The 17,841-nt window shown below is 55.4% G+C and overlaps 2 protein-coding genes across 4 annotated transcripts; one reads left to right on the top strand and one right to left on the bottom strand.

The window, feature by feature from the left end:
* The first annotated feature begins 50 nt into the window (after positions 1–50).
* Positions 51–9,158, top strand: PRPF4 (pre-mRNA processing factor 4). Of its 2 annotated transcripts, none has more exons than XM_032130963.1 (14): positions 51–226; positions 919–1,096; positions 1,455–1,641; positions 2,240–2,327; positions 3,066–3,145; positions 3,384–3,477; positions 4,326–4,420; positions 4,695–4,753; positions 5,361–5,484; positions 6,645–6,734; positions 7,251–7,373; positions 7,703–7,810; positions 7,891–8,001; positions 8,145–9,158. In XM_032130963.1, exons 1-14 carry the CDS (start codon positions 176–178, stop codon positions 8,590–8,592), a joined length of 1,836 nt encoding a protein of 611 aa, XP_031986854.1. In that variant the 5' UTR covers positions 51–175; the 3' UTR covers positions 8,593–9,158. The 2 variants fall into 2 exon arrangements, with proteins under 2 accessions (XP_031986854.1, XP_031986855.1); XM_032130964.1 differs by having other exon boundaries at positions 52–226; positions 7,891–8,009; positions 8,145–8,426.
* A 501-nt stretch (positions 9,159–9,659) lies between these two features.
* On the bottom strand, positions 9,660–17,837 carry WDR31 (WD repeat domain 31). 2 transcript variants are annotated; one of them, XM_032130965.1, is made up of 11 exons: positions 17,779–17,837; positions 16,952–17,052; positions 15,580–15,683; positions 14,963–15,092; positions 14,501–14,575; positions 13,444–13,588; positions 13,260–13,360; positions 12,962–13,029; positions 12,464–12,605; positions 11,501–11,663; positions 9,660–10,200 (listed from the first exon to the last, which is right to left on the bottom strand). In XM_032130965.1, the coding sequence occupies exons 3-11, from the start codon at positions 15,624–15,626 to the stop codon at positions 10,040–10,042; spliced, it is 1,032 nt and encodes a 343-aa protein (XP_031986856.1). In that variant the 5' UTR covers positions 15,627–15,683; positions 16,952–17,052; positions 17,779–17,837; the 3' UTR covers positions 9,660–10,039. The 2 variants fall into 2 exon arrangements, with proteins under 2 accessions (XP_031986856.1, XP_031986858.1); XM_032130967.1 differs by having other exon boundaries at positions 15,580–15,728.
* Between the last annotated feature and the right edge of the window lie 4 nt (positions 17,838–17,841).

The following is a 17,841-nucleotide window of genomic DNA, read 5'->3' on the forward strand; positions in this document are numbered from 1 at the left end:
CCCGGCATGCCCTGCGCAACCCGCCCACAGCCCGTCCGCCACGCCTCCCGGCGTGCCCTGCGCGGCCCGGAAGCGGCTGTGAGGCGCCGGAGCCCGAGCGCGGCGAGTCTCGTCCCGTTCACGTTCTCCAGTCTTGTTATCGGTTCCTGGTCTTGTTCCCGGTCCCGCTCCCGCCATGGCCACCGCGCGGGCACCGGCTGCGCGAGGCGGGGCCCGGCCCCCCGAGGTGAGTGGTGGGGGCGCCTCCGGGCCCGCAGGAGCGGGAGAGGCCGCGGGGGTCGCGCCTGCTGTTGCTGTGTGGGGTTTGCGATGCACCGGTGACGCCGGAGCCATTTAAAGGAGCCGGAACGCTCACGTGTTTTCCTGCATTTTTGCACAATCCTGATTGATTTCCCGGGAAGGTCGTGTGACGCCCTCCGGGGAGAGGGAGGCGGGCACCGTTCACTTTCCCCGGGCTTCCTGGGAGGCCGCCGGGAGCTGGAGCGTGGCATCGCTCCTGGCTGTGCTGGCGCTCAGCAGGAGGAGGAAAAGCTTCATGTTCTAAAACTTTTTCAAAAAATAAGTCTGTAGATAATAAATAATAGGAACACAGCACAGCCTGATTTAAGCGATTTAATGTGGCATTTTACTTCTGCACTTTGGCCTTCAGGCAAAAACCTCAATGTCCAGTGGCTGCCCCCTCCCTGGAAGTGTCCAAGGCCAGGCTGGACGGGGCTTGGAGCAACCTGGGACAGTGGAAGGTGTCCCTGCCCATGGCAGGGGATGGAATGGGATGGGCTTTAAGGTCCCTTCCAACCCAAACCTATCTGGGATTCTGAGAGGATCTTTGCATGGTGCACAGCTCAGCTCTGTGGCATGCCCAGGCTGTTTGTTGGCTCCTCTGTCCCCAAACACTCCAAACTGTGCCTCTCCCTGCAGCCCCCCAAGCCCAAGCCTGCAGAGGAGAGCGATGGACCCCCAGCCAAGCGGGCGCCCATCTTCTACGGGAGCCTGGAGGAGAAGGAGCGGGAGCGCCTGGCCAAGGGCGAGTCGGGGCTGCTGGGCAAGGAAGGCATGAAGGCTGCCATGGAGGCTGGGAACATCAACATCAGCAGCGGTGAGGCTGTGGAACCACCCTTTGTTATCCCTCCCTGGAGACAGGACACTTCCAAATGTCTCTCATTGTTCACTGGGCATCACCTCAAACCAGACAGGGATGGGCAGCTCCTTGGATCTTCCCACTTGGGAGGGGTCCAGGGGCAGAGAGGCTCTGGAACAGCTGCCCAGGGAGGGGGTGGAGTGTCCCTCTCTTGAGACATCCCACACCCACCTGGACACGTTCCTGTGTCACCTGCTCTGGGTGGCCGTGCCGTGGCAGGGGGATGCACTGGGTGGTCCCCAGAGGTCCCTCCCAGCCCCAGCTGTTGTGTGATCCGTGGTGGATGTGCTGTGCTCAGGGCTGTGTCTGTGTCCAGGGGAGGTGTTTGACCTCGAGGACCACATGAGCGAGCGCCAGGCCGAAGTGCTGGCGGAGTTCGAGCGCCGCAAGCGCGCCCGGCAGATCAACGTCTCCACCGACGACTCTGAGGTCAAGGCCTGCCTGAGGGCCCTGGGGGAGCCCATCACGCTCTTTGGAGAGGGGCCTGCGGAGCGCAGGGAGAGGTGTGGTGTCTGCAAACAGGGAATGGCCGCTTAGCAAATCCTTGAGCTTTTCCAGGGAGCTGGGGCGCAGCGAGTGCTGCTGTCAGCAGTGCTGTGCCACAGGGCAGCTGGGAGAGCTGGGGGTGTTCAGTCTGGGGAAGAGAAGGCTCCAGAGAGACCTTAGAGCCCCTTGCAGGGCCTAAAGGGGCTCCAGGAGAGCTGGAGAGGGACTGGGGACAAGGACATGGAGGGACAGGACACAGGGAATGGCTTCCCAGTGCCAGAGGGCAGGGCTGGATGGGAGATTGGGCAGGAATTGTTCCCTGGGAGGGTGGGCAGGCCCTGGCACAGGGTGCCCAGAGCAGCTGGGGCTGCCCCTGGATCCCTGGCAGTGCCCAAGGCCAGGCTGGACATTGGGGCTTGGAGCAGCCTGGGACAGTGGGAGGTGGCCCTGCGCATGGCAGGGGATGGCAACAGGATGGGCTTTAAGGTCCCTCCCAGCCCAGACCAGTCTGTATTTCTGTTCTAAGAACCCCAAGGTAGAGGGGATGTCACACTGGTATTTGTCAGGTGAGCTGAGAATTCACTGGCTAAATCCAGCTTCATGACTTTTTTCCAGGTTAAGGAACATCCTCTCTGTGGTCGGCACAGATGCGTTAAAAAAGACCAGGAAAGATGATGACAGGTCAAAAAAGTCCAAAGAAGAGGTAGGGGTGTCTGCTGTCCTCTCAGTGCTCAGGGAGGGATGGTATATCCAGGGCTGATATATCCAGGACTCCTGGCTTTGGCCAGCCTGTGGATTCTCGTGTCATCCCTTCAGGCTTTTTCTGTGTTGCCCATTTCAGCAAACCTGTGGCAATGTTTGGCCTCAGTGAGGAGCACTGAGTGTGGTTTTTTACTCCCAGACTGAGCTCTGTGCTGCACTCAGTGTGCAAACCAGGAGAGCAGGTGTGTGGGCTCTTATTCATTATAGCAAGTCCCTTACTTTTGTTCATGCTTGGGAAGAAAAAATATGTTCCTGCTGCTGCATCTGTTTCTGCCTTTGATTACTCTTTCTGCTGCTGTCTCTCTTCCGAGTCTATTTTTTCCTTATTATTTTTGAATTGTGCTGTAAGAAATAATTTCTGCAGCTCTGGGCTTTCTGTTTACTGGGTGATGTGTAAACAAGGAGGGAGTTACATGTCAGTGAATGCAGATGAGTCAGGGCTCAGCTGGAACACTGAGTGAAGTGGCAGCTCGTCAGGATCGGATCTGTAGGGCAGAGAGTTTGGTTTATCTCTCTTAATCCCTTTTCCTGGGGCTTACAGTTGTGCAGAAGGCCCTTAAAAAGAGGCCAGAGCACAGCAGGGTTTGGGGGCAGGTGCTGAGAGGAGGCAGCTGAGGGGAATGAATGCAGGGGCAGCAGCACCAGAGCTTTTCCATCAGTTTTATTCCTTTTTTTACAGTATCAGCAAACCTGGTACCATGAGGGCCCACGCAGTCTGAAAACAGCCAGGCTGTGGCTGGCCAACTACTCACTCCCCAGGTGAGAGAAAACAGCACAGAGGAGGAGGGAGATGCAGCCATGTGTCAAATCCAAGTGCTGATCCCTCTGGGGGTAGCACAGGAAATCCAAGGAGTGGGGAGGCAAGTCCAATGAGCCCAGAGCTCTCAGGGGCTGATCCAGCATTAGCCCAGTTTGGGGGAAGAGCAGGGAAAGGCCTGTTGCCAGCAGCAGGAAGGGGGAATGCTGGCAGTTGTCACTCCACCTTTGCTCTCCCCAGGGCAGCGAAGCGGCTGGAGGAGGCCCGGCTGCTCAAGGAGATTCCCGAGGCCACCAGGACATCCCAGAGGCAGGAGCTGCACAAATCCCTGCGGGTAGGTTTGGCAGCTGCTCCACTGCTGTGTTCACAAGGTTTGGCTGATCCTCCAAAGAGCTCAGCAGGAATTCAGCTGCGTGAGGTGCTGTCCAGATGCACATCAGTCTCTGCAATCTTAGGAACCTCTGCTTTTCCTGTTTCCTTGTGTCTCTAAAGCATGCTCTGATTCCTTCAGAGTGACCCAGGGAGATGTATTTCGTTCTTGTGGGTGGCAGGAGGCAGAGGCATCCCTGCCTTGCCTTGGCACTCTCCTGTGAAGCTAAAGGAATGCATTCCTGGCTTTGGCACGGGTTTGGCTGGCTGGGAAGCCAGGGAATCCAAGGGAAATACCCAACTCTGGGTGCAGAATGTGGTTGGGATGACTCTGAGATGCCCTTTCCGAGCATGCTAAGCCAGATTCCCAGCTTAACCAAACAGAGAGGCTCAGGCACACCGTGTGCTGCCCCCCTAATCCTGTTTACACCAGAGGCAGCAGCTGCCAGAGGATTTGCTTCTCCCCTCTGCCCTGTCTGTCTGGTTGGATTCTTTGGATGAGTTGTGGAAAGGTGCCCAACTCCAGCCAGTTCTGTGTCAGAGCTGCAGCTGCAGAGCTCTGGGGCTGGGGGGGCCCATACCATGGGTGGCCCTGGGGGGCTGAGCTGTCACCCGAGGCTGTGCTGGGCCACCTGGGCCAGGCTGGCCCTGGAGTGGCTCTGAGGCAACTCCTCCCATTGAAAGTGACTTTCCAAAGGCCTCTGCCGCCTCCTGTGCACATTTGCCGCCCTCACCTCAGGCTTTGGCTGGGAATAGCTCTGGGCTGGTTGTACTTTAGTCATTTATTGATGGTTTTCTTTGGTTTTTTTGCAGTCCTTGAATAACTTCTGCAGTCAGATCGGGGACGATCGCCCGCTGTCCTACTGCCACTTCAGCCCCAACTCCAAACTCCTGGCCACAGCCTGCTGGTGAGACAGCCTTGGCAGCACCTGCTTTGGGGGCTGGGAGAGCACACCAGGGAAAGACAGGGATGTTACTGGAGGCTTGGGAATTGTGCTTCTTCCTACCCTGAGCTCTCATCACTTCATTTTAGAGCTGAGCAGAGATTCATTGATCTGAGCTGGTTGCCCCAAATGTGTTGGTGTTTTAGCCAGTGCAGAATCTCAGGGTGGCTTTGCAGCTCTGTTTGATGTGTTCCTTGATGTTCCTTCTCCGCTGACATCCATTCCTTGTCTTCCACAGGAGTGGGCTGTGCAAGCTCTGGTCCGTGCCCGACTGCAACCTGGTTCACACCTTACGAGGTAGCGAGCGGCTCTCACTGAGGCTTTTGGTTCTTTTGTTCCTCTCTGTGCTGAGCTCCCACATCTGAATTACTTTGTGACTCAAAATGTTGTGTTTGGGCAGATTTTTCTCTTGCTGAGAGCATCCCTTGGCTTGAGAGCATGGGAATGTGTCAGATAATGAGGGAGACCTGGCCTTTAGCTCCGACCTCAGCTCCCAGTTTGCCGTTTCTATTTCTGAACGGTTTTGTTTCGTTTCCAAACTTGGTTTAAGTACTTGAGTTACAAACAGCAGCAGTTTTGGGCAGGTCACTTGACAACAGTGAGGTTCTTTGAGCAGTGGTCACAACTTGGACTATATACAGATGGGAGGACAAATCTCTTTGATTTATATGTTGAGTTTTGTCTGCACTTTGAGAGTTCCAAACCTTGGTGTTGGATGCTCTGTGTTGGGTGCTCCTGGAAGTGCAGTTTGCCTGTGGGTTACAGGGCAGTGTCACCCAGCACTGAGGGCACAGTGAAGGTGTCCACTCACCTCACTCAGCAGTACCAAGGAAATGCTGCTTTTCTGAGGAACTGCCCAAGATCCCGTGGCAGATTCTGAATTTTGGTTTTCCTTCCCCTTCAGGGCACAGCACCAATGTGGGGGCAGTCGTGTTCCACCCCAAGGCCACGGTGTCCCTGGACAAGAAGGACGTCAGCCTGGCCTCGTGCGCGGCCGACGGCTCCGTCAAACTCTGGAACCTGGAAAGGTCAGAACTGTTCCAGATGTGCACAGCTGCAGCATTGCTGTTCTGGGGTTTATTCCATGTTCCTCCAGACATTTACCATCCTCCTGCCAATATGAACTTTTGCTGTGGTTACCCCAGTGCAATCCCTGGCCTCAGTACGTGCCAGCCTCTTCAGCAGGGAGAGAGATCTCCCTGATCAGGGAGTCGAGGGAGATTGTCTGAAAGGGATTGAGGCAGAATTGCTGCTGGGCACTGCTGAACTGCTGGGGGTGATGGATGGAAGGTTTGGGGACTGTTTCATTCTAACATCTCACTTAGGAGAAAATTGCCCCTCTTGGATATTAAGAAATGAATTTGAGTGGTTGGGAAGCACCAGGATTTGGAGAGGGACTGACCAAATACACAACCAGGCAGAGAAACTTCTGCCTGTGCTGCAGACAAGCAGCTGTCACTGCACAGAGTAGCTGTGGCAGATGGGCAGCACCTCTCTCAGGCCTGGGAAGAGGAGACTGGTTCAGGTACTGAGCCCCAGCATCACCTGATTGAGGAGTGGAGCCTGCAGTGCTCCTGGGCAGGGCAGGCAGCTCCTAGAGCCCCAGCTGTTTATCCCTGGCTGAAAATCAGAGTTTCTAACAGCAAGAGGGCCCCTGTGCAAAGCGACAGGGGGGTTGTTAGGCTCATGTGACTACATCTCTTAATTAACCTGTTGGAAAGAAACTTCACTGCTGTTCAGGTCGTGTATGAAGGCTCCTGACCTGCTGCCTGTCATTCTGGGAGAATAAGTATTCCCTCCATCCTGCGTCCTTCAGAACAGCAGGATTTGCTGCAGTTCAGGATGTTCTCTGTTCTCAGAAGAACTCCCTGCAGTACAGGTGGTCTCTGGTTTGTTTCTGTACTTCCAAAAGTGCTCATAACAAGGGCCTTGTTAATTTTCATTATTATTCATCATCATCATCCCAGAAGAGCTTTACAACCAACAGGAGTGTGGAGAAAGGGTTTCACTCCAAGCTTTAGGAGTGTGACCCAAAGGCAGAATTCAGAGCCAGTAGCTACAGCTCTGATGTTCCTGTCTGGTTTGATTTCATCAGCAGAGCTTTTGCTGCCATCACAATGTGTGGGCAAAGGCCTGGCTTGAGGCAGCCCCCTGTGGCCAGTGCCCAATGGTTTGTTGTGTGTTTCAGTGACGAGCCTGTGGCAGACATCGAGGGACACAGCATGAGAGTGGCCCGTGTGATGTGGCACCCGTCCGGGAGGTTCCTGGGCACCACCTGGTATGGACACCTCGGGAGTGGCTTTCAGAAGTGACCATGGGCTGCCCAGCTGGTGGCCCTGTGGTGCCAGGGCTTGTCCACATCAGGGCAGGGCTTGGCCATTCGTGACCACAGCTGGGCTGTTGCAGTGTCAGTGACAGCAGGTCACTGGGATTCCTTTCCCTGTTCCTGTGTGAGACGCTGTTGGGCTCCAGCTGGCAGTAAAATACCCCCAGAGTTGGTGAAATACCCTGTTACTCTCCCTGGAGTTACATGGAGACCAGGGGAAACGGCCTCAAGTTACACCAGGGAGGGTTTAGGTTGGATATTGGGAAAAAATGTCTTCACAGAAAGGGTGGTCAGGCACTGGAACAGGCTGCCCAGGGGTGGAGTCACCATCCTGGAAGTGTTCAAAAAACATCCAGATTGCACTGGGGACATGGTTAGTGGTGCTGGGTTAACACTTGGATTCAGTGTCTCGGAGGGCTTATCCAACCTGAATGACTCCGTGGTTCAACACGTGCTTTGTTCTTGCAGCTACGATCACTCGTGGCGCCTGTGGGACCTGGAGGCCCAGGAGGAGATCCTGCACCAGGAGGGGCACAGCAAGGGGGTCTATGACATCGCCTTCCACACCGACGGCTCCCTCGCCGGCACGGGGTGAGCTGCCCTCGGCTCAGGGTGGGGGGAAACGTTACCAAGGACTTGCTGTGACCAGAGATTTCTGCTGGGGGAATGGCCTCCCAGTGCCAGAGGGCAGGGCTGGATGGGATATTGGGAAGGAGTTGTTCCCTGGGAGGGTGGGCAGGCCCTGGCACAGGGTGCCCAGAGCAGCTGTGGCTGCCCCTGGATCCCTGGCAGTGTCCAGGGCCAGGCTGGACATTGGGGCTTGGAGCCACCTGGGATAGTGGAAGCTGTCCCTGCCTATGGACTGAATGATTTGTAAGGTCCCTCCCAGCCCAACCCAGTGTGTGATCCTGTGATTCCAGAGGCCTGGATGCCTTTGGCCGGGTGTGGGATCTGCGCACGGGACGCTGTATCATGTTCCTGGAAGGGCATCTGAAGGAGATCTACGGGATCAACTTCTCCCCAAATGGGTAAGGAGGGAGCTGGCGTTGATGTGGGAGCTCTGGGTGTAAACCCCGGTCCCTAAACACTGCTCTCCCCTCCCTGGCAGGTACCACGTGGCCACGGGCAGTGGGGACAACACCTGCAAGGTGTGGGACCTGCGGCAGAGGAAGTGCATCTACACCATCCCTGCCCACCAGAACCTGGTCACCGGCGTCAGGTTCGAACGTGAGTCCCTGCTGCTCCCTGCCCCTCCAGCAGCTCAAACCCACACCTGCAGCTCGGGAAGGCCTGTGCTGGTGAGCAGAGATGTCCTGTTTTTATTTGCAAGTCTCACTTCTCCCCTTTTCTTCTCCTGTGCAGCCAACCACGGGAATTTCCTGCTCACAGGCGCCTACGACAACACGGCCAAGATCTGGACCCACCCTGGCTGGTCCCCGCTGAAGACGCTGGCGGGGCACGAGGGGAAGGTGATGGGCCTGGACATCTCCCTGGATGGGCAGCTCATTGCCACCTGCTCCTACGACAGAACCTTCAAGCTCTGGACAGCCGAGTAGCTCAGAGGGGCTGGTTGTGGACTGGGATGGGGACGTTAATGACTTCCGGTTGCTTTTTTATATTAAAGAAAAAAATAGGAATCAACAATTCCAACGTGTTACAGCAGCTGCAGTCATGGCTGCTCTGGAGTTTGGGTGTGTTTGAAGCACCCGTGTTGGCCAGGGCTTGGTTGGAGTCAAGTCTTGGGGGTTTTCCCAGTTTTTGGACTGTTTTTGGACTGTTTTTGTACTGCAGGTACCACTTTCTGCTGTGATTTTGATCCATGTACTTCCATCCTCCCTTGCAAGTTTGGCTCCCAGGTATCCTTCAGACATTTGCAGTAACCAGAGAGCACCTCAGGTTTGGTGTGTGGGTCAGCCTCTGTCACTGCCCTTCTCACCTTCCTTTTTGGTAGGAGTGTGACTTCAAACTTGATTTGCATTTAGAGAACGAGCTCAGAGGGAGAGGCAGTGGTGCCCTCCTGCCCCTGCCTGCGCATGGGTGTCTCTGGATGGAGATCTGCATCCCCCTGGATTCATTTACAGTAGATGTCCAAGGCCAGGGAATCTTCCAGGTACCACCTTGTGTCCTACTCCTTGAGCTGTCCCCTGGACGGGTGTTGCAAATCCATGTCAGCATCTCCTGTTCAGGGTTTGTTGTGTGAGGTCATTCAGTGTAGGATTGTCTTGTCTCCTGGGGAGAGCTTTTGTACTTGTTTGTTCTTTAAATTGAGGTTTTGCAAATGTTGTGCCCTGGAAAATCTAAACATGTTTTGAATGTGTATCCTGAGTTCTGGGTCTGACAAGGAATGGAGAAATTACAGGAATTCCACAATGCTCAGTTTGATTTCTGCTGGTGTAAGGAACAGCTGAGGGGGTGAGGTCACTGGGAAGGGGAGGCTGAGGGGAGGGAGACTTATCAGGGGCTACAACCCCTCCTGAGGGACAGCTCCCATCTCTGCTCCCTGGGCCAGGGACAGCACCCAGGGAGCGGCTGGAGCTGGGCCAGGGCAGGCTCAGGCTGAGAGCAGGGAAAGGTTCTTCCTCCAGAGGGTGCTGGGCACTGCCCAGGCTCCCCAGGGAATGGGCACGGCCCCGAGGCTGCCAGAGCTCCAGGAGCGTTTGGACAGCGCTGCCAGGGATGCCCAGGGTGGGGCTGTTGGGGGGGTCTGTGCAGGGCCAGGGATTGGACTGGATGGTCCTGGACTTCTTGTGATTGGATGAAAACCTTCAGGAATAAAGAGAAGGTGGATTCACCTCCCTGTTGTCAGCTGGAGAGCAGCTGTCTCTTCCTTGGGAATGTGAGCACAGTTCCTTCCAGGGAAAATACTGAGAGCCCAGCAACTAACAGAATTATTTAATGCAGTCTCTGGTCCAAGCCCAGGTCTGGCTGTGTGTGCTCAGCCTGATGCTCAGGTTCCTTGGTCCTGGCATCTCATCTCCTCCCTCTGGCCATCCCCTGCCTCTGGCTCTGCAAGGAGGCTTTGTAAGGAAAATGCAGGAGGCTCAGTCAGGAGCAAGAGCTTGGCCTGAAGGCTCCCAGGGTTTGGCTCTTCTGGACAGCCCTGGTGCCTCCCTGCCACCCAAACCAACCAGCAACTCCCCCAGCTCCTGCTCACACATCCCCACTCCACAGGCACGGAGTCCCTGCTGCCCATGGTCGGGGAGCTCTTGGGGGTCACGTCCCCTCCTGGGACAGTCTCGGACAGGAGGTTCCAGTGCTCAGAACGCTGCCACCTCCTCCAGGGCCGGCTCTGCGCCGCCGCTGACGCGGAGCACGTGGATGCCGGAGTTGGAGCTGGCACAGAGCAGGGTGGAGCTGTCGCAGGCGGCCAGCGAGGCCAGTGGGCCCGAGCCCTCGAGGCGCAGCGTGGCCAGGCAGGCTGCAAGGGAAGGGACAAGGGAGGGACGCTGGGTTTGCTGAGATAAGGCAGGGCCACACCAATCTCCCACCTCCAGGCTCTCTTCACCTGAGGTGAGCTGCTGCCCTCACTGTCCTGGATCCACACATCCAATTGGGATGTGCCCCCTGGAGAAGAGGCCCTCACCCCTGTGCGTTGCCCAGGCAGGCAGTGGCTGACAGGGATCCAGACTGGGGTCAGGCTCTGCCCCTTCCTGGGAGAGGAAGCAGGGCTGGATGGACTTACAGCCCCCACTGCAGAGCTGCAGGGTGTGCCTGGAGCCATTCCCAACACACCTTTCTCTCCCAAAATTAAGTTTTCCTAAGGGCTGTGCTATGCTCACCATGCAGTTTTGATGAATCTCCAAAAGAGAAATAAGATTTACAATATCCAGTGTCACATGAGCCTTTCTGTTTGTGTTTGTTATTAAACCCCCTGAGCCAGTTTGTGAGACATCAGCCTGAGCTGCAAATAGAGCTGCACTTGGTGTGGCCCCACAGGCAGCTGCCCCTCCTGGTGCCCTGCACCCTTCCCAGAGCAGCTGGATTATGGCTCACCCAGCTGGGAAGGCAAGAGGATCAAAGCTGCTGCCAGCCCCACAGGCACCAGGCAAAGGAACGGGTAAGAGAACAGAAGGTCCTTCTCTGCAGGAGAGCCTCAGGTTTCTATTTTCATCCCATCTTAAATAAGTTCCCTTGGAGAGGGGCTTAGCTCCAGGGAGTGTCTAATGCTGTGAACCTGAACAGCTTCCCAGGAGGTCTCTGCCTGCAGCACAAGGGTTCCTAAGAACCTGCTGCCATGGCAGGGCTTGGCAGGTAAACAAACACCTTTGTGTCCAGCTCAGAGAAGGACTCACCCTCACCACCAGGTTTAATCCCAAAATGCCCACGATTCCCCTTCAAGAGGACAATGAAAATGAGGGTGTTGGCTGACCAGCCCTCTGTCCTCCAACACAAATTCTGTTCCTTACAACTTCCACCTGCAGAAATCTCTGGAGTTCCCCTGATCTTTTTTCTTTTTGTCATTTGTCCTTTCATGGCTTAACTTGGATGTATCTTTAAAAGCTGCTCTTCCTTTTAGCTGAGGGAGGTCCCCTGTTGCCTCTGACATGCAACTCCTTCGTGCTCTGGGGCATTTCTCCACCCCACCCTGCAGCTGGGTTGGAGTAAACTCCAGAGATTGCAGCAGTCACCCTGCCCATCACCACCAGGAGACAGAACTGAGGGAAGTGGATTTGTTATCCAAGAGAAAGGAACACGGAGTGGGCAGGAGCCTCCCCTACCTGCAGTGTCTTGGTCCCAGACCTTCACTGTGCTGTCGCTGGAGGATGTGGCAATGCTGGGGGCGAGCGCTGGGCCCCGGGGCAGGAAAACACACGAGGTGGTGGTCTGAAAATGCCCTTTGTACTCACACACTCGGCCCCTGGTCTGCCTCAGGTCCCAGAGCTGCAGGAAACAGGCACTGTTAGAGCCCAGCTCTGCCAGCATGGGACTGTTTTACCAGGACAGGAAGGTGGGTTGGGATAAAGAGCTCCTTGCTAATCCTCAGAGTACCCTGGCTACTGCCCTTGCTCCTGCTCGTGCTCACAGGCCTGGAGAACATCAAAATCTGAAGGATTTTCACCACTGGAGACTGAGCACATGCCCACACCCATTAGAGCCAGCAAGCTAAGACTATGCAGGCAGATAAGAAGTGTCCAGCCTGCTCCCATCCTCAGCCCTGCCCTCCCTGGGATGGATAGTTTCATCCTCTTGAGCCCCACACAAAGGGCTGAGAACCTGCAGGACTGAATCCCTGGTTTGGAAACACCTGGAGCAAGGGGTCCCTCACAGGCTTTCTGCAAGAACCTTGTGCTCCTCAAAGCCCTCCATTGTTTTTTCCCTGTGTGTTCTGCTGAAATGAAATTCCAGACTGGTTTGGGGTGGAAGGGACCTTAAAGACCATCTTGTTTCAACTCCCTACCATGGGCATGGATGCTACTCACTAGATCAGGTTGCTCCATCCAACCTGGCCTTGGACACTTCCAGGGATGGGGTAGATCCCAGTGCTTTAATCAGGCACAATAACTGCTGATAATCTCTGAGCAGAACTTCCCAAAGGGACAGGCAGGAAGGCACCAAGCATAAGGCCAAGGCAATGGGAGCACTCAGACCCTTGGAGCACCGATGTGCTGCTCTCCCCTGTCTGCCATGGACACGGGAGGGAAAGGGAGCAGGAGCCCAGCCCTCACTGCCCTGGCACTCACGGTGGCCTCAGCGCCGTGGCCGGCGCAGCCGCTGCTGCTGCTGAGGCAGTACCGCCCGTCCTGGCTCACGTCACAGCACGTCTGGATGTGCTGCTTGGCTGGGAACGTGTGTGCCACCTGCAGCTCCCGGCTGTCCCACACCCTGCAGGGAACAGCAGAGGCCAAGGACGCCCTGAGGCATCATCACCACGATGGTTTCCCTCTGTGCCTGCCACACACCCCAGCTGTGCCCATGCACTCTGGCTGCTCCCAAACGCTGCCTGCATCCCTGCATTTATCCATGCTGGATCACTCTCTAGCTTTCTTTTTCACAAATTCTCCTTTTCACCCAGGGCTGCTCCCAGCCCCTGTCCCTGGCTGGAGACTGCACTCCAAGGCCCAGGTGAGCTGGCAGGTGGCTTGTAGCTACACCAGCAGGGGTCATGACAACCAACCAAACAACAGCCTCACGTGCCTCAGGCTGCACCTCCCTTCTCTCTGGCCACAGGGAGAATTTACCTGGTGGTTTTATCCTCTGAGGTCTGGATGACATAAGGCTCCCCAGGAACCCAGCACAGGTGTGTGACCTGTGGAGAGGGAAGGATGAGCAGGAGCCACCTCTGTGCACAGCCCAGGCTGTGTCTGCCTGAGGATGGAACCACTGAGCTCCCATCCTCTCCCTCCCTGTGTTGGGAGCTGGAAATGTTGGATCAAGACATTTTCTGCTGCCCTGCCAGGTGCAGACCCAGTGGGGTTACTGGGGGTGATTCAGGTGGGGAGGTATTGGGATGGGATTTGAGGAACCAGCAGATCCTACCAGATTCCTGGAGATTGCAGCTCTGCCCAGACACTCCCCGGTCTCGGTGTCCCACTTGCACACGGTGTTGTCCCGAGAGCCTGTGCACAGCTGGGAGGCGTCTGCAACCACAAATCAACATCAGAAACAAAGCAGGAAACGTTGTCACTCAGTCCCTGGGGACTGGGAGTGTGTTGTCTCTCACCTGGGCTCACAGCCAGTCCAGTAACAACCAGGTCATGTCCTGGGAAGTGCTGGCTTGGCTCCGAAGCCCCGTGAAGCTCCCACATCATCACTGTCTTGTCCCGGGATGCGCTGAAGACTCTGTTGGAGTCAAGGGCTGAGGTGACCTGCCAAGGACCAGAAGGAGAAGGTGCTCATCCTCCACCCAGCTCATAGGGAGAGCACAACTCTGCTGCTGTCCTGCCACAGCCCAAGACATGCAAGAATGTGTCTGGGGAAAGCCTGGCCTTCCACCTCTGTTCCTTGTTCCCTCAGAGCCAGGGGGCTCGATGGTGGATGGGTGCTCTGAGGTCTCGTTCTTAGAAACCATTCATTTTACAGGAAAAACTTCCCTACAAGCCCAAATGAACCCAGTGCAGAGTTGCTTTGAGCACTGGGGTGAACAAAGCTCCCTTTGTCCCTGCAGTACCCAGAGCCCAGGGGACCCACTGGGGCTGTCCCCAGTGGAGGTGCACTGGCCACACCACGCACAGCTACAGCCCCCCTGCACGTCTGCTCTCCCAGGAGTCTGCCTGGCTTTGTCATTCCAGTCCCAGAAAGGAAATTAAAGTCCTGCTATTCCCAGAATAGTCCAGCTATGGCACATGGTATGGGTATTCCCAGAATGTATCAGCCAGGTATGGCTGATTTGTGGAATAATGTCAAGTCTAGCAGAATGAGACCTGAAGAAAAGTAAATGGCATCTCTGCGTCAAAAACTTGGTCTCATAATTCGTCCTGAGCTTTTGCTACACAGTGTCTTGGAGGGGAAGACAAGCTCACATCCAGACCTCCTGCAGCCCTGTTTAGTCTGGATGCACCACTCCGTGCTGCTTCCCAAAGGATCTGTTGGGACCTTGGGAAAAACCTGACGTGTTCTGATCACAGAATCATGAATCGTGAAGGTTGGAAAAGACCTTTAAGGTCATCAAGTCCAACTGCCCCCAGCTGGATACCAGGAATAGCCTGATCCCACCTTCTGCGTGGATGACAAACCAGTCCTGGCTCCCCAGCTCCTGAGGGAGACCCCGGCGCTCTCACCTTGGTGACCTCGCGCTCGTGGCCGATGAAGCGGCGCAGGGCAGCCCCAGACCTCCAGCTGGACACGGCCACGCTCTGCAGGGACAGGGACAGGGGTCAGCACGAGAGCAGGGTAGGGAGGATTTTTCACATCCTTGGTTACATCATACCAAGGTTCAGTCCACAGGACAGGGAACCAGTTCCTCTGGTTTTCAGTGCCTAGAGCTGTCCTTAAAGCCAAGTGATGTAAGAGTCAGTCCAGCGATCCCAAGCCTGGGTGGGAGCATTTGATGTGATATGAGCTCTGGAGAGGTTATAAAATTTGATTCCATGTGCTTCAGTGCGTGCCCTCACTCTAAGCTCATTTTTCCAGTCTAAATTCAGGGACCGACACAGTCACCATCCACGGAAATGTTCAAAGCTCACATTTCACCCTTATTTTTGACCCATTGATGCATTTTCCTGCCCCAGGGGATACCTCACCTTATCCCTTCCTCCTGACACACACAGGTCTGGTCTGAGAGCAGCCACAGAGGTGACAGCGTCCGTGTGAGCAGGGCTGTGCTGCTGGGGGGCACCAGCGGGTCCCGTCTGTCCCACGGAGCCATCGGCCCTGCAGAGAACAGGGACAGCACCGGGGGCTGCAGGGGGCTGGGAGGCGAGGTCAGGGTGCCGTTCCCTGGCACCAGGGGCTGGGAGATGGCACCTCTGGCATCTTCTGACTTGACAACATCTGTCTTAGAAAGCCAGAGAGAGGCTGTGAGTGAGATGGAGCAGACACAACAAAGCAGTTTGGATATTTGGGCCAAAGAGCCACTCCCGGAGCTGTTCCCCTTCAGGTCTCTGCCTCAGCCATCACAGAGCACAACCACTGGCCATGGTTATGTGCTTGGCCACTCCTGTGAGTGACATTTGGGATTTCAATCCCCCAGAGAAGCTGAGCAGACTTTAGAAGTGAGGGTTAGGAATAAAAACCTGATTCAAACATGCAATAATGAAACTAAACTCTTGTGCTTGCTATATTCTCTGCTCATATACGTTCTCTCTTCTCTCTCACACCTGGTTTATTAACAAGAACTGATCTCCCAGCGTTGCTTTACCTGTATTTGGTGGTGTGGAAGCTGATTTTACTCTGCAGTTTCCCCATAGCCCTGGCAATGAGCAGGCAGTGGTGGGTGTCACATCAGCACTGTGGGGACACGACCTGTGGGTGAGGGGACACGGCATCACCAGGGATCCAGAGGAGTTTCTGTTTGTTACACAAACAGGATAAGGTGCTGGTGACATGTAATCCACATCCTAACTCCATTCAGAGTAAGAAGAAAACCTCGGGGAGGGGACATCCAGAGGTCCTGAGTGGAGCCTTTAGCTTAGAGCAGAGCCAGCAGCAGGGTGAGGTCACTGGGACCTCACACTGAGCTTAAAAATACCCAAGCTTGGTGAGGCCACAACAGAGATGGAGCTGATGCCTGTCATTCTTTACACCTCCTCTTACTCCTGGATCTGGTCTGGACTTCCATATATTCTGGAGATCCCAGTTTTTGGATTGGTGAAGGCAAACACCTTCAGACTGGAGCTCGTACAGCAACTGCTGGGACCAAGTGCAGGCACAGGCAGCCCCCACTCAGCTGAGACAGCCTGGCAATCCTTGAAGTGACCTTTCCACGAGCTGAGGAACACTTTGGGAAGAGTTTCCATGTCCAAACTCCAATTCCAACAAGGCAGGGCCGTGTGGATAACCCAGATGCATTCAGCAAACACTTGCTGGCCAGGCTGGGGCCAGGCTGCCCTGTCCCTTTCAAGAGGGGTCAGCACAGCCAGACCCTGTACCAGCATCCATCCAGGTGAGGAGCAGCATCTCTCCTTCCTGTCCTCACAGGTCACAGACAGAGCAGAAACCAGACTCAGTGACAGTGAATTGTCACAGGCAATAACTGGCTGCTGCTTAGCTCGAGGCACGCTAATTGGATTTAGTCTGCTGGCATCCCCATCTTCTGTGGCTGCAGCATTTTGCTAATCAAAATCAGGATAAAACCTCCACACCTTCTTTTTCCAGCAAAAAACTGCTTGAAGGCTCTGGCAGTGAAAAACAAATCCTGGAAGCACTGAGCAAAAGGGGTTGGGTTTCTACAAAATTCCCTTTCTAATTTTACCCTGACAGCCTTTGTGATTAGCAATTAGTAATAGCCAGTTAATCTCCTGCTGTTCTATCCATGAGTTTGCATGTTCCAAAGATGTGAGGAATGACCAATCTCACAGCTGAGGGGCTGTGATAATTTGGCAATTTACTCTTTCAATCAGACCAAGTGCCCCAATCGTTTCAGTCCATCAGGAATGTGATTTTTCTCTGACAGTGGGAGAACTCTGGAAGCTGCAAAGCAAGATACTAGGAAAAGCTAAGGTGTGAATTCTGAGTTTTTAATTCTGATGGTTACTGTTTCCAGCCAGCAGCTAGTTAATGTTCATCCCTACCTGCACATTAGCTCACAGGCAGCTGCCAGAGGCCAAGGGAGGCTGCAGGGAAGGTGGAAGCTCTGTCCTGGGTCTCACTGGGTTCTCCTGCCTCTTCCCCACTGCAAGAAAGAGCAGATTTTTCTGTATCCTGGATGAGAACAGCACTCAGACAGGATGTTCATCCAAGGTTTTGCTGTCTGTATCCCAACACACGTTTATCCAGCACCTGCTCCACCACAAAGCCCCAAAAACTCAGGGATCCTACAACAACTGGTCCACACCAAGTTTCACCTCCAGCAGCCCGAGTTTCATGCCGGAGGATCCCCTTATCCTCCCGTTCCCGCAAATGCATTGCTTGACAGAAATCAAACACATTTTTTACTGAATTGGTTTTAAAAAATGAGCCACGCTGCTGCCTCCACCTGTACCGTGGGATAGGGAATATCAGCAACCACAGCAGCAGCATGGGGACCCCAGCACAGCCACCCCATCCTCACAGGGGAACGAGCCTCCCTTCGAGGAGGGTGTTTGGCCAGCTTTGGAGAAAACTGGGGACATCCTGGATTCCTAGAGCTGGGGGTGAGCCTGTGGGGGTCAAATGGGAGCATCCCGAATCCCTATGGATGGGGGTGGCCCTGTGGGGGTCAGTGGGAGCATCCCGGGTCCCTGTGGATGGGGGTGGCCCTGTGGGGGGCAATGGGAGCATCCTGAGGGAGCCCCTCAATTGCCGTGTGGGGCAGCCTGGCAGGGGCGAGGCGGGGCAGCCCTCGGGAAAGGTTTGTGAAGAACCGCGTCCCTGTGCGGGGGCAGCCCCGCGGCCCGGCCCGGCCCCGCCGCGCACTCACCGGCCCCGCAGCGTCCCGCCCGTGCCGCCGCCCGCTCCAGGCTCCCGCCGGGGCCGGGCCGGG

Source organism: Corvus moneduloides, chromosome 21 (assembly GCF_009650955.1).
Source record: "Corvus moneduloides isolate bCorMon1 chromosome 21, bCorMon1.pri, whole genome shotgun sequence".
Taxonomy (NCBI): Eukaryota; Metazoa; Chordata; class Aves; order Passeriformes; family Corvidae; genus Corvus; species Corvus moneduloides.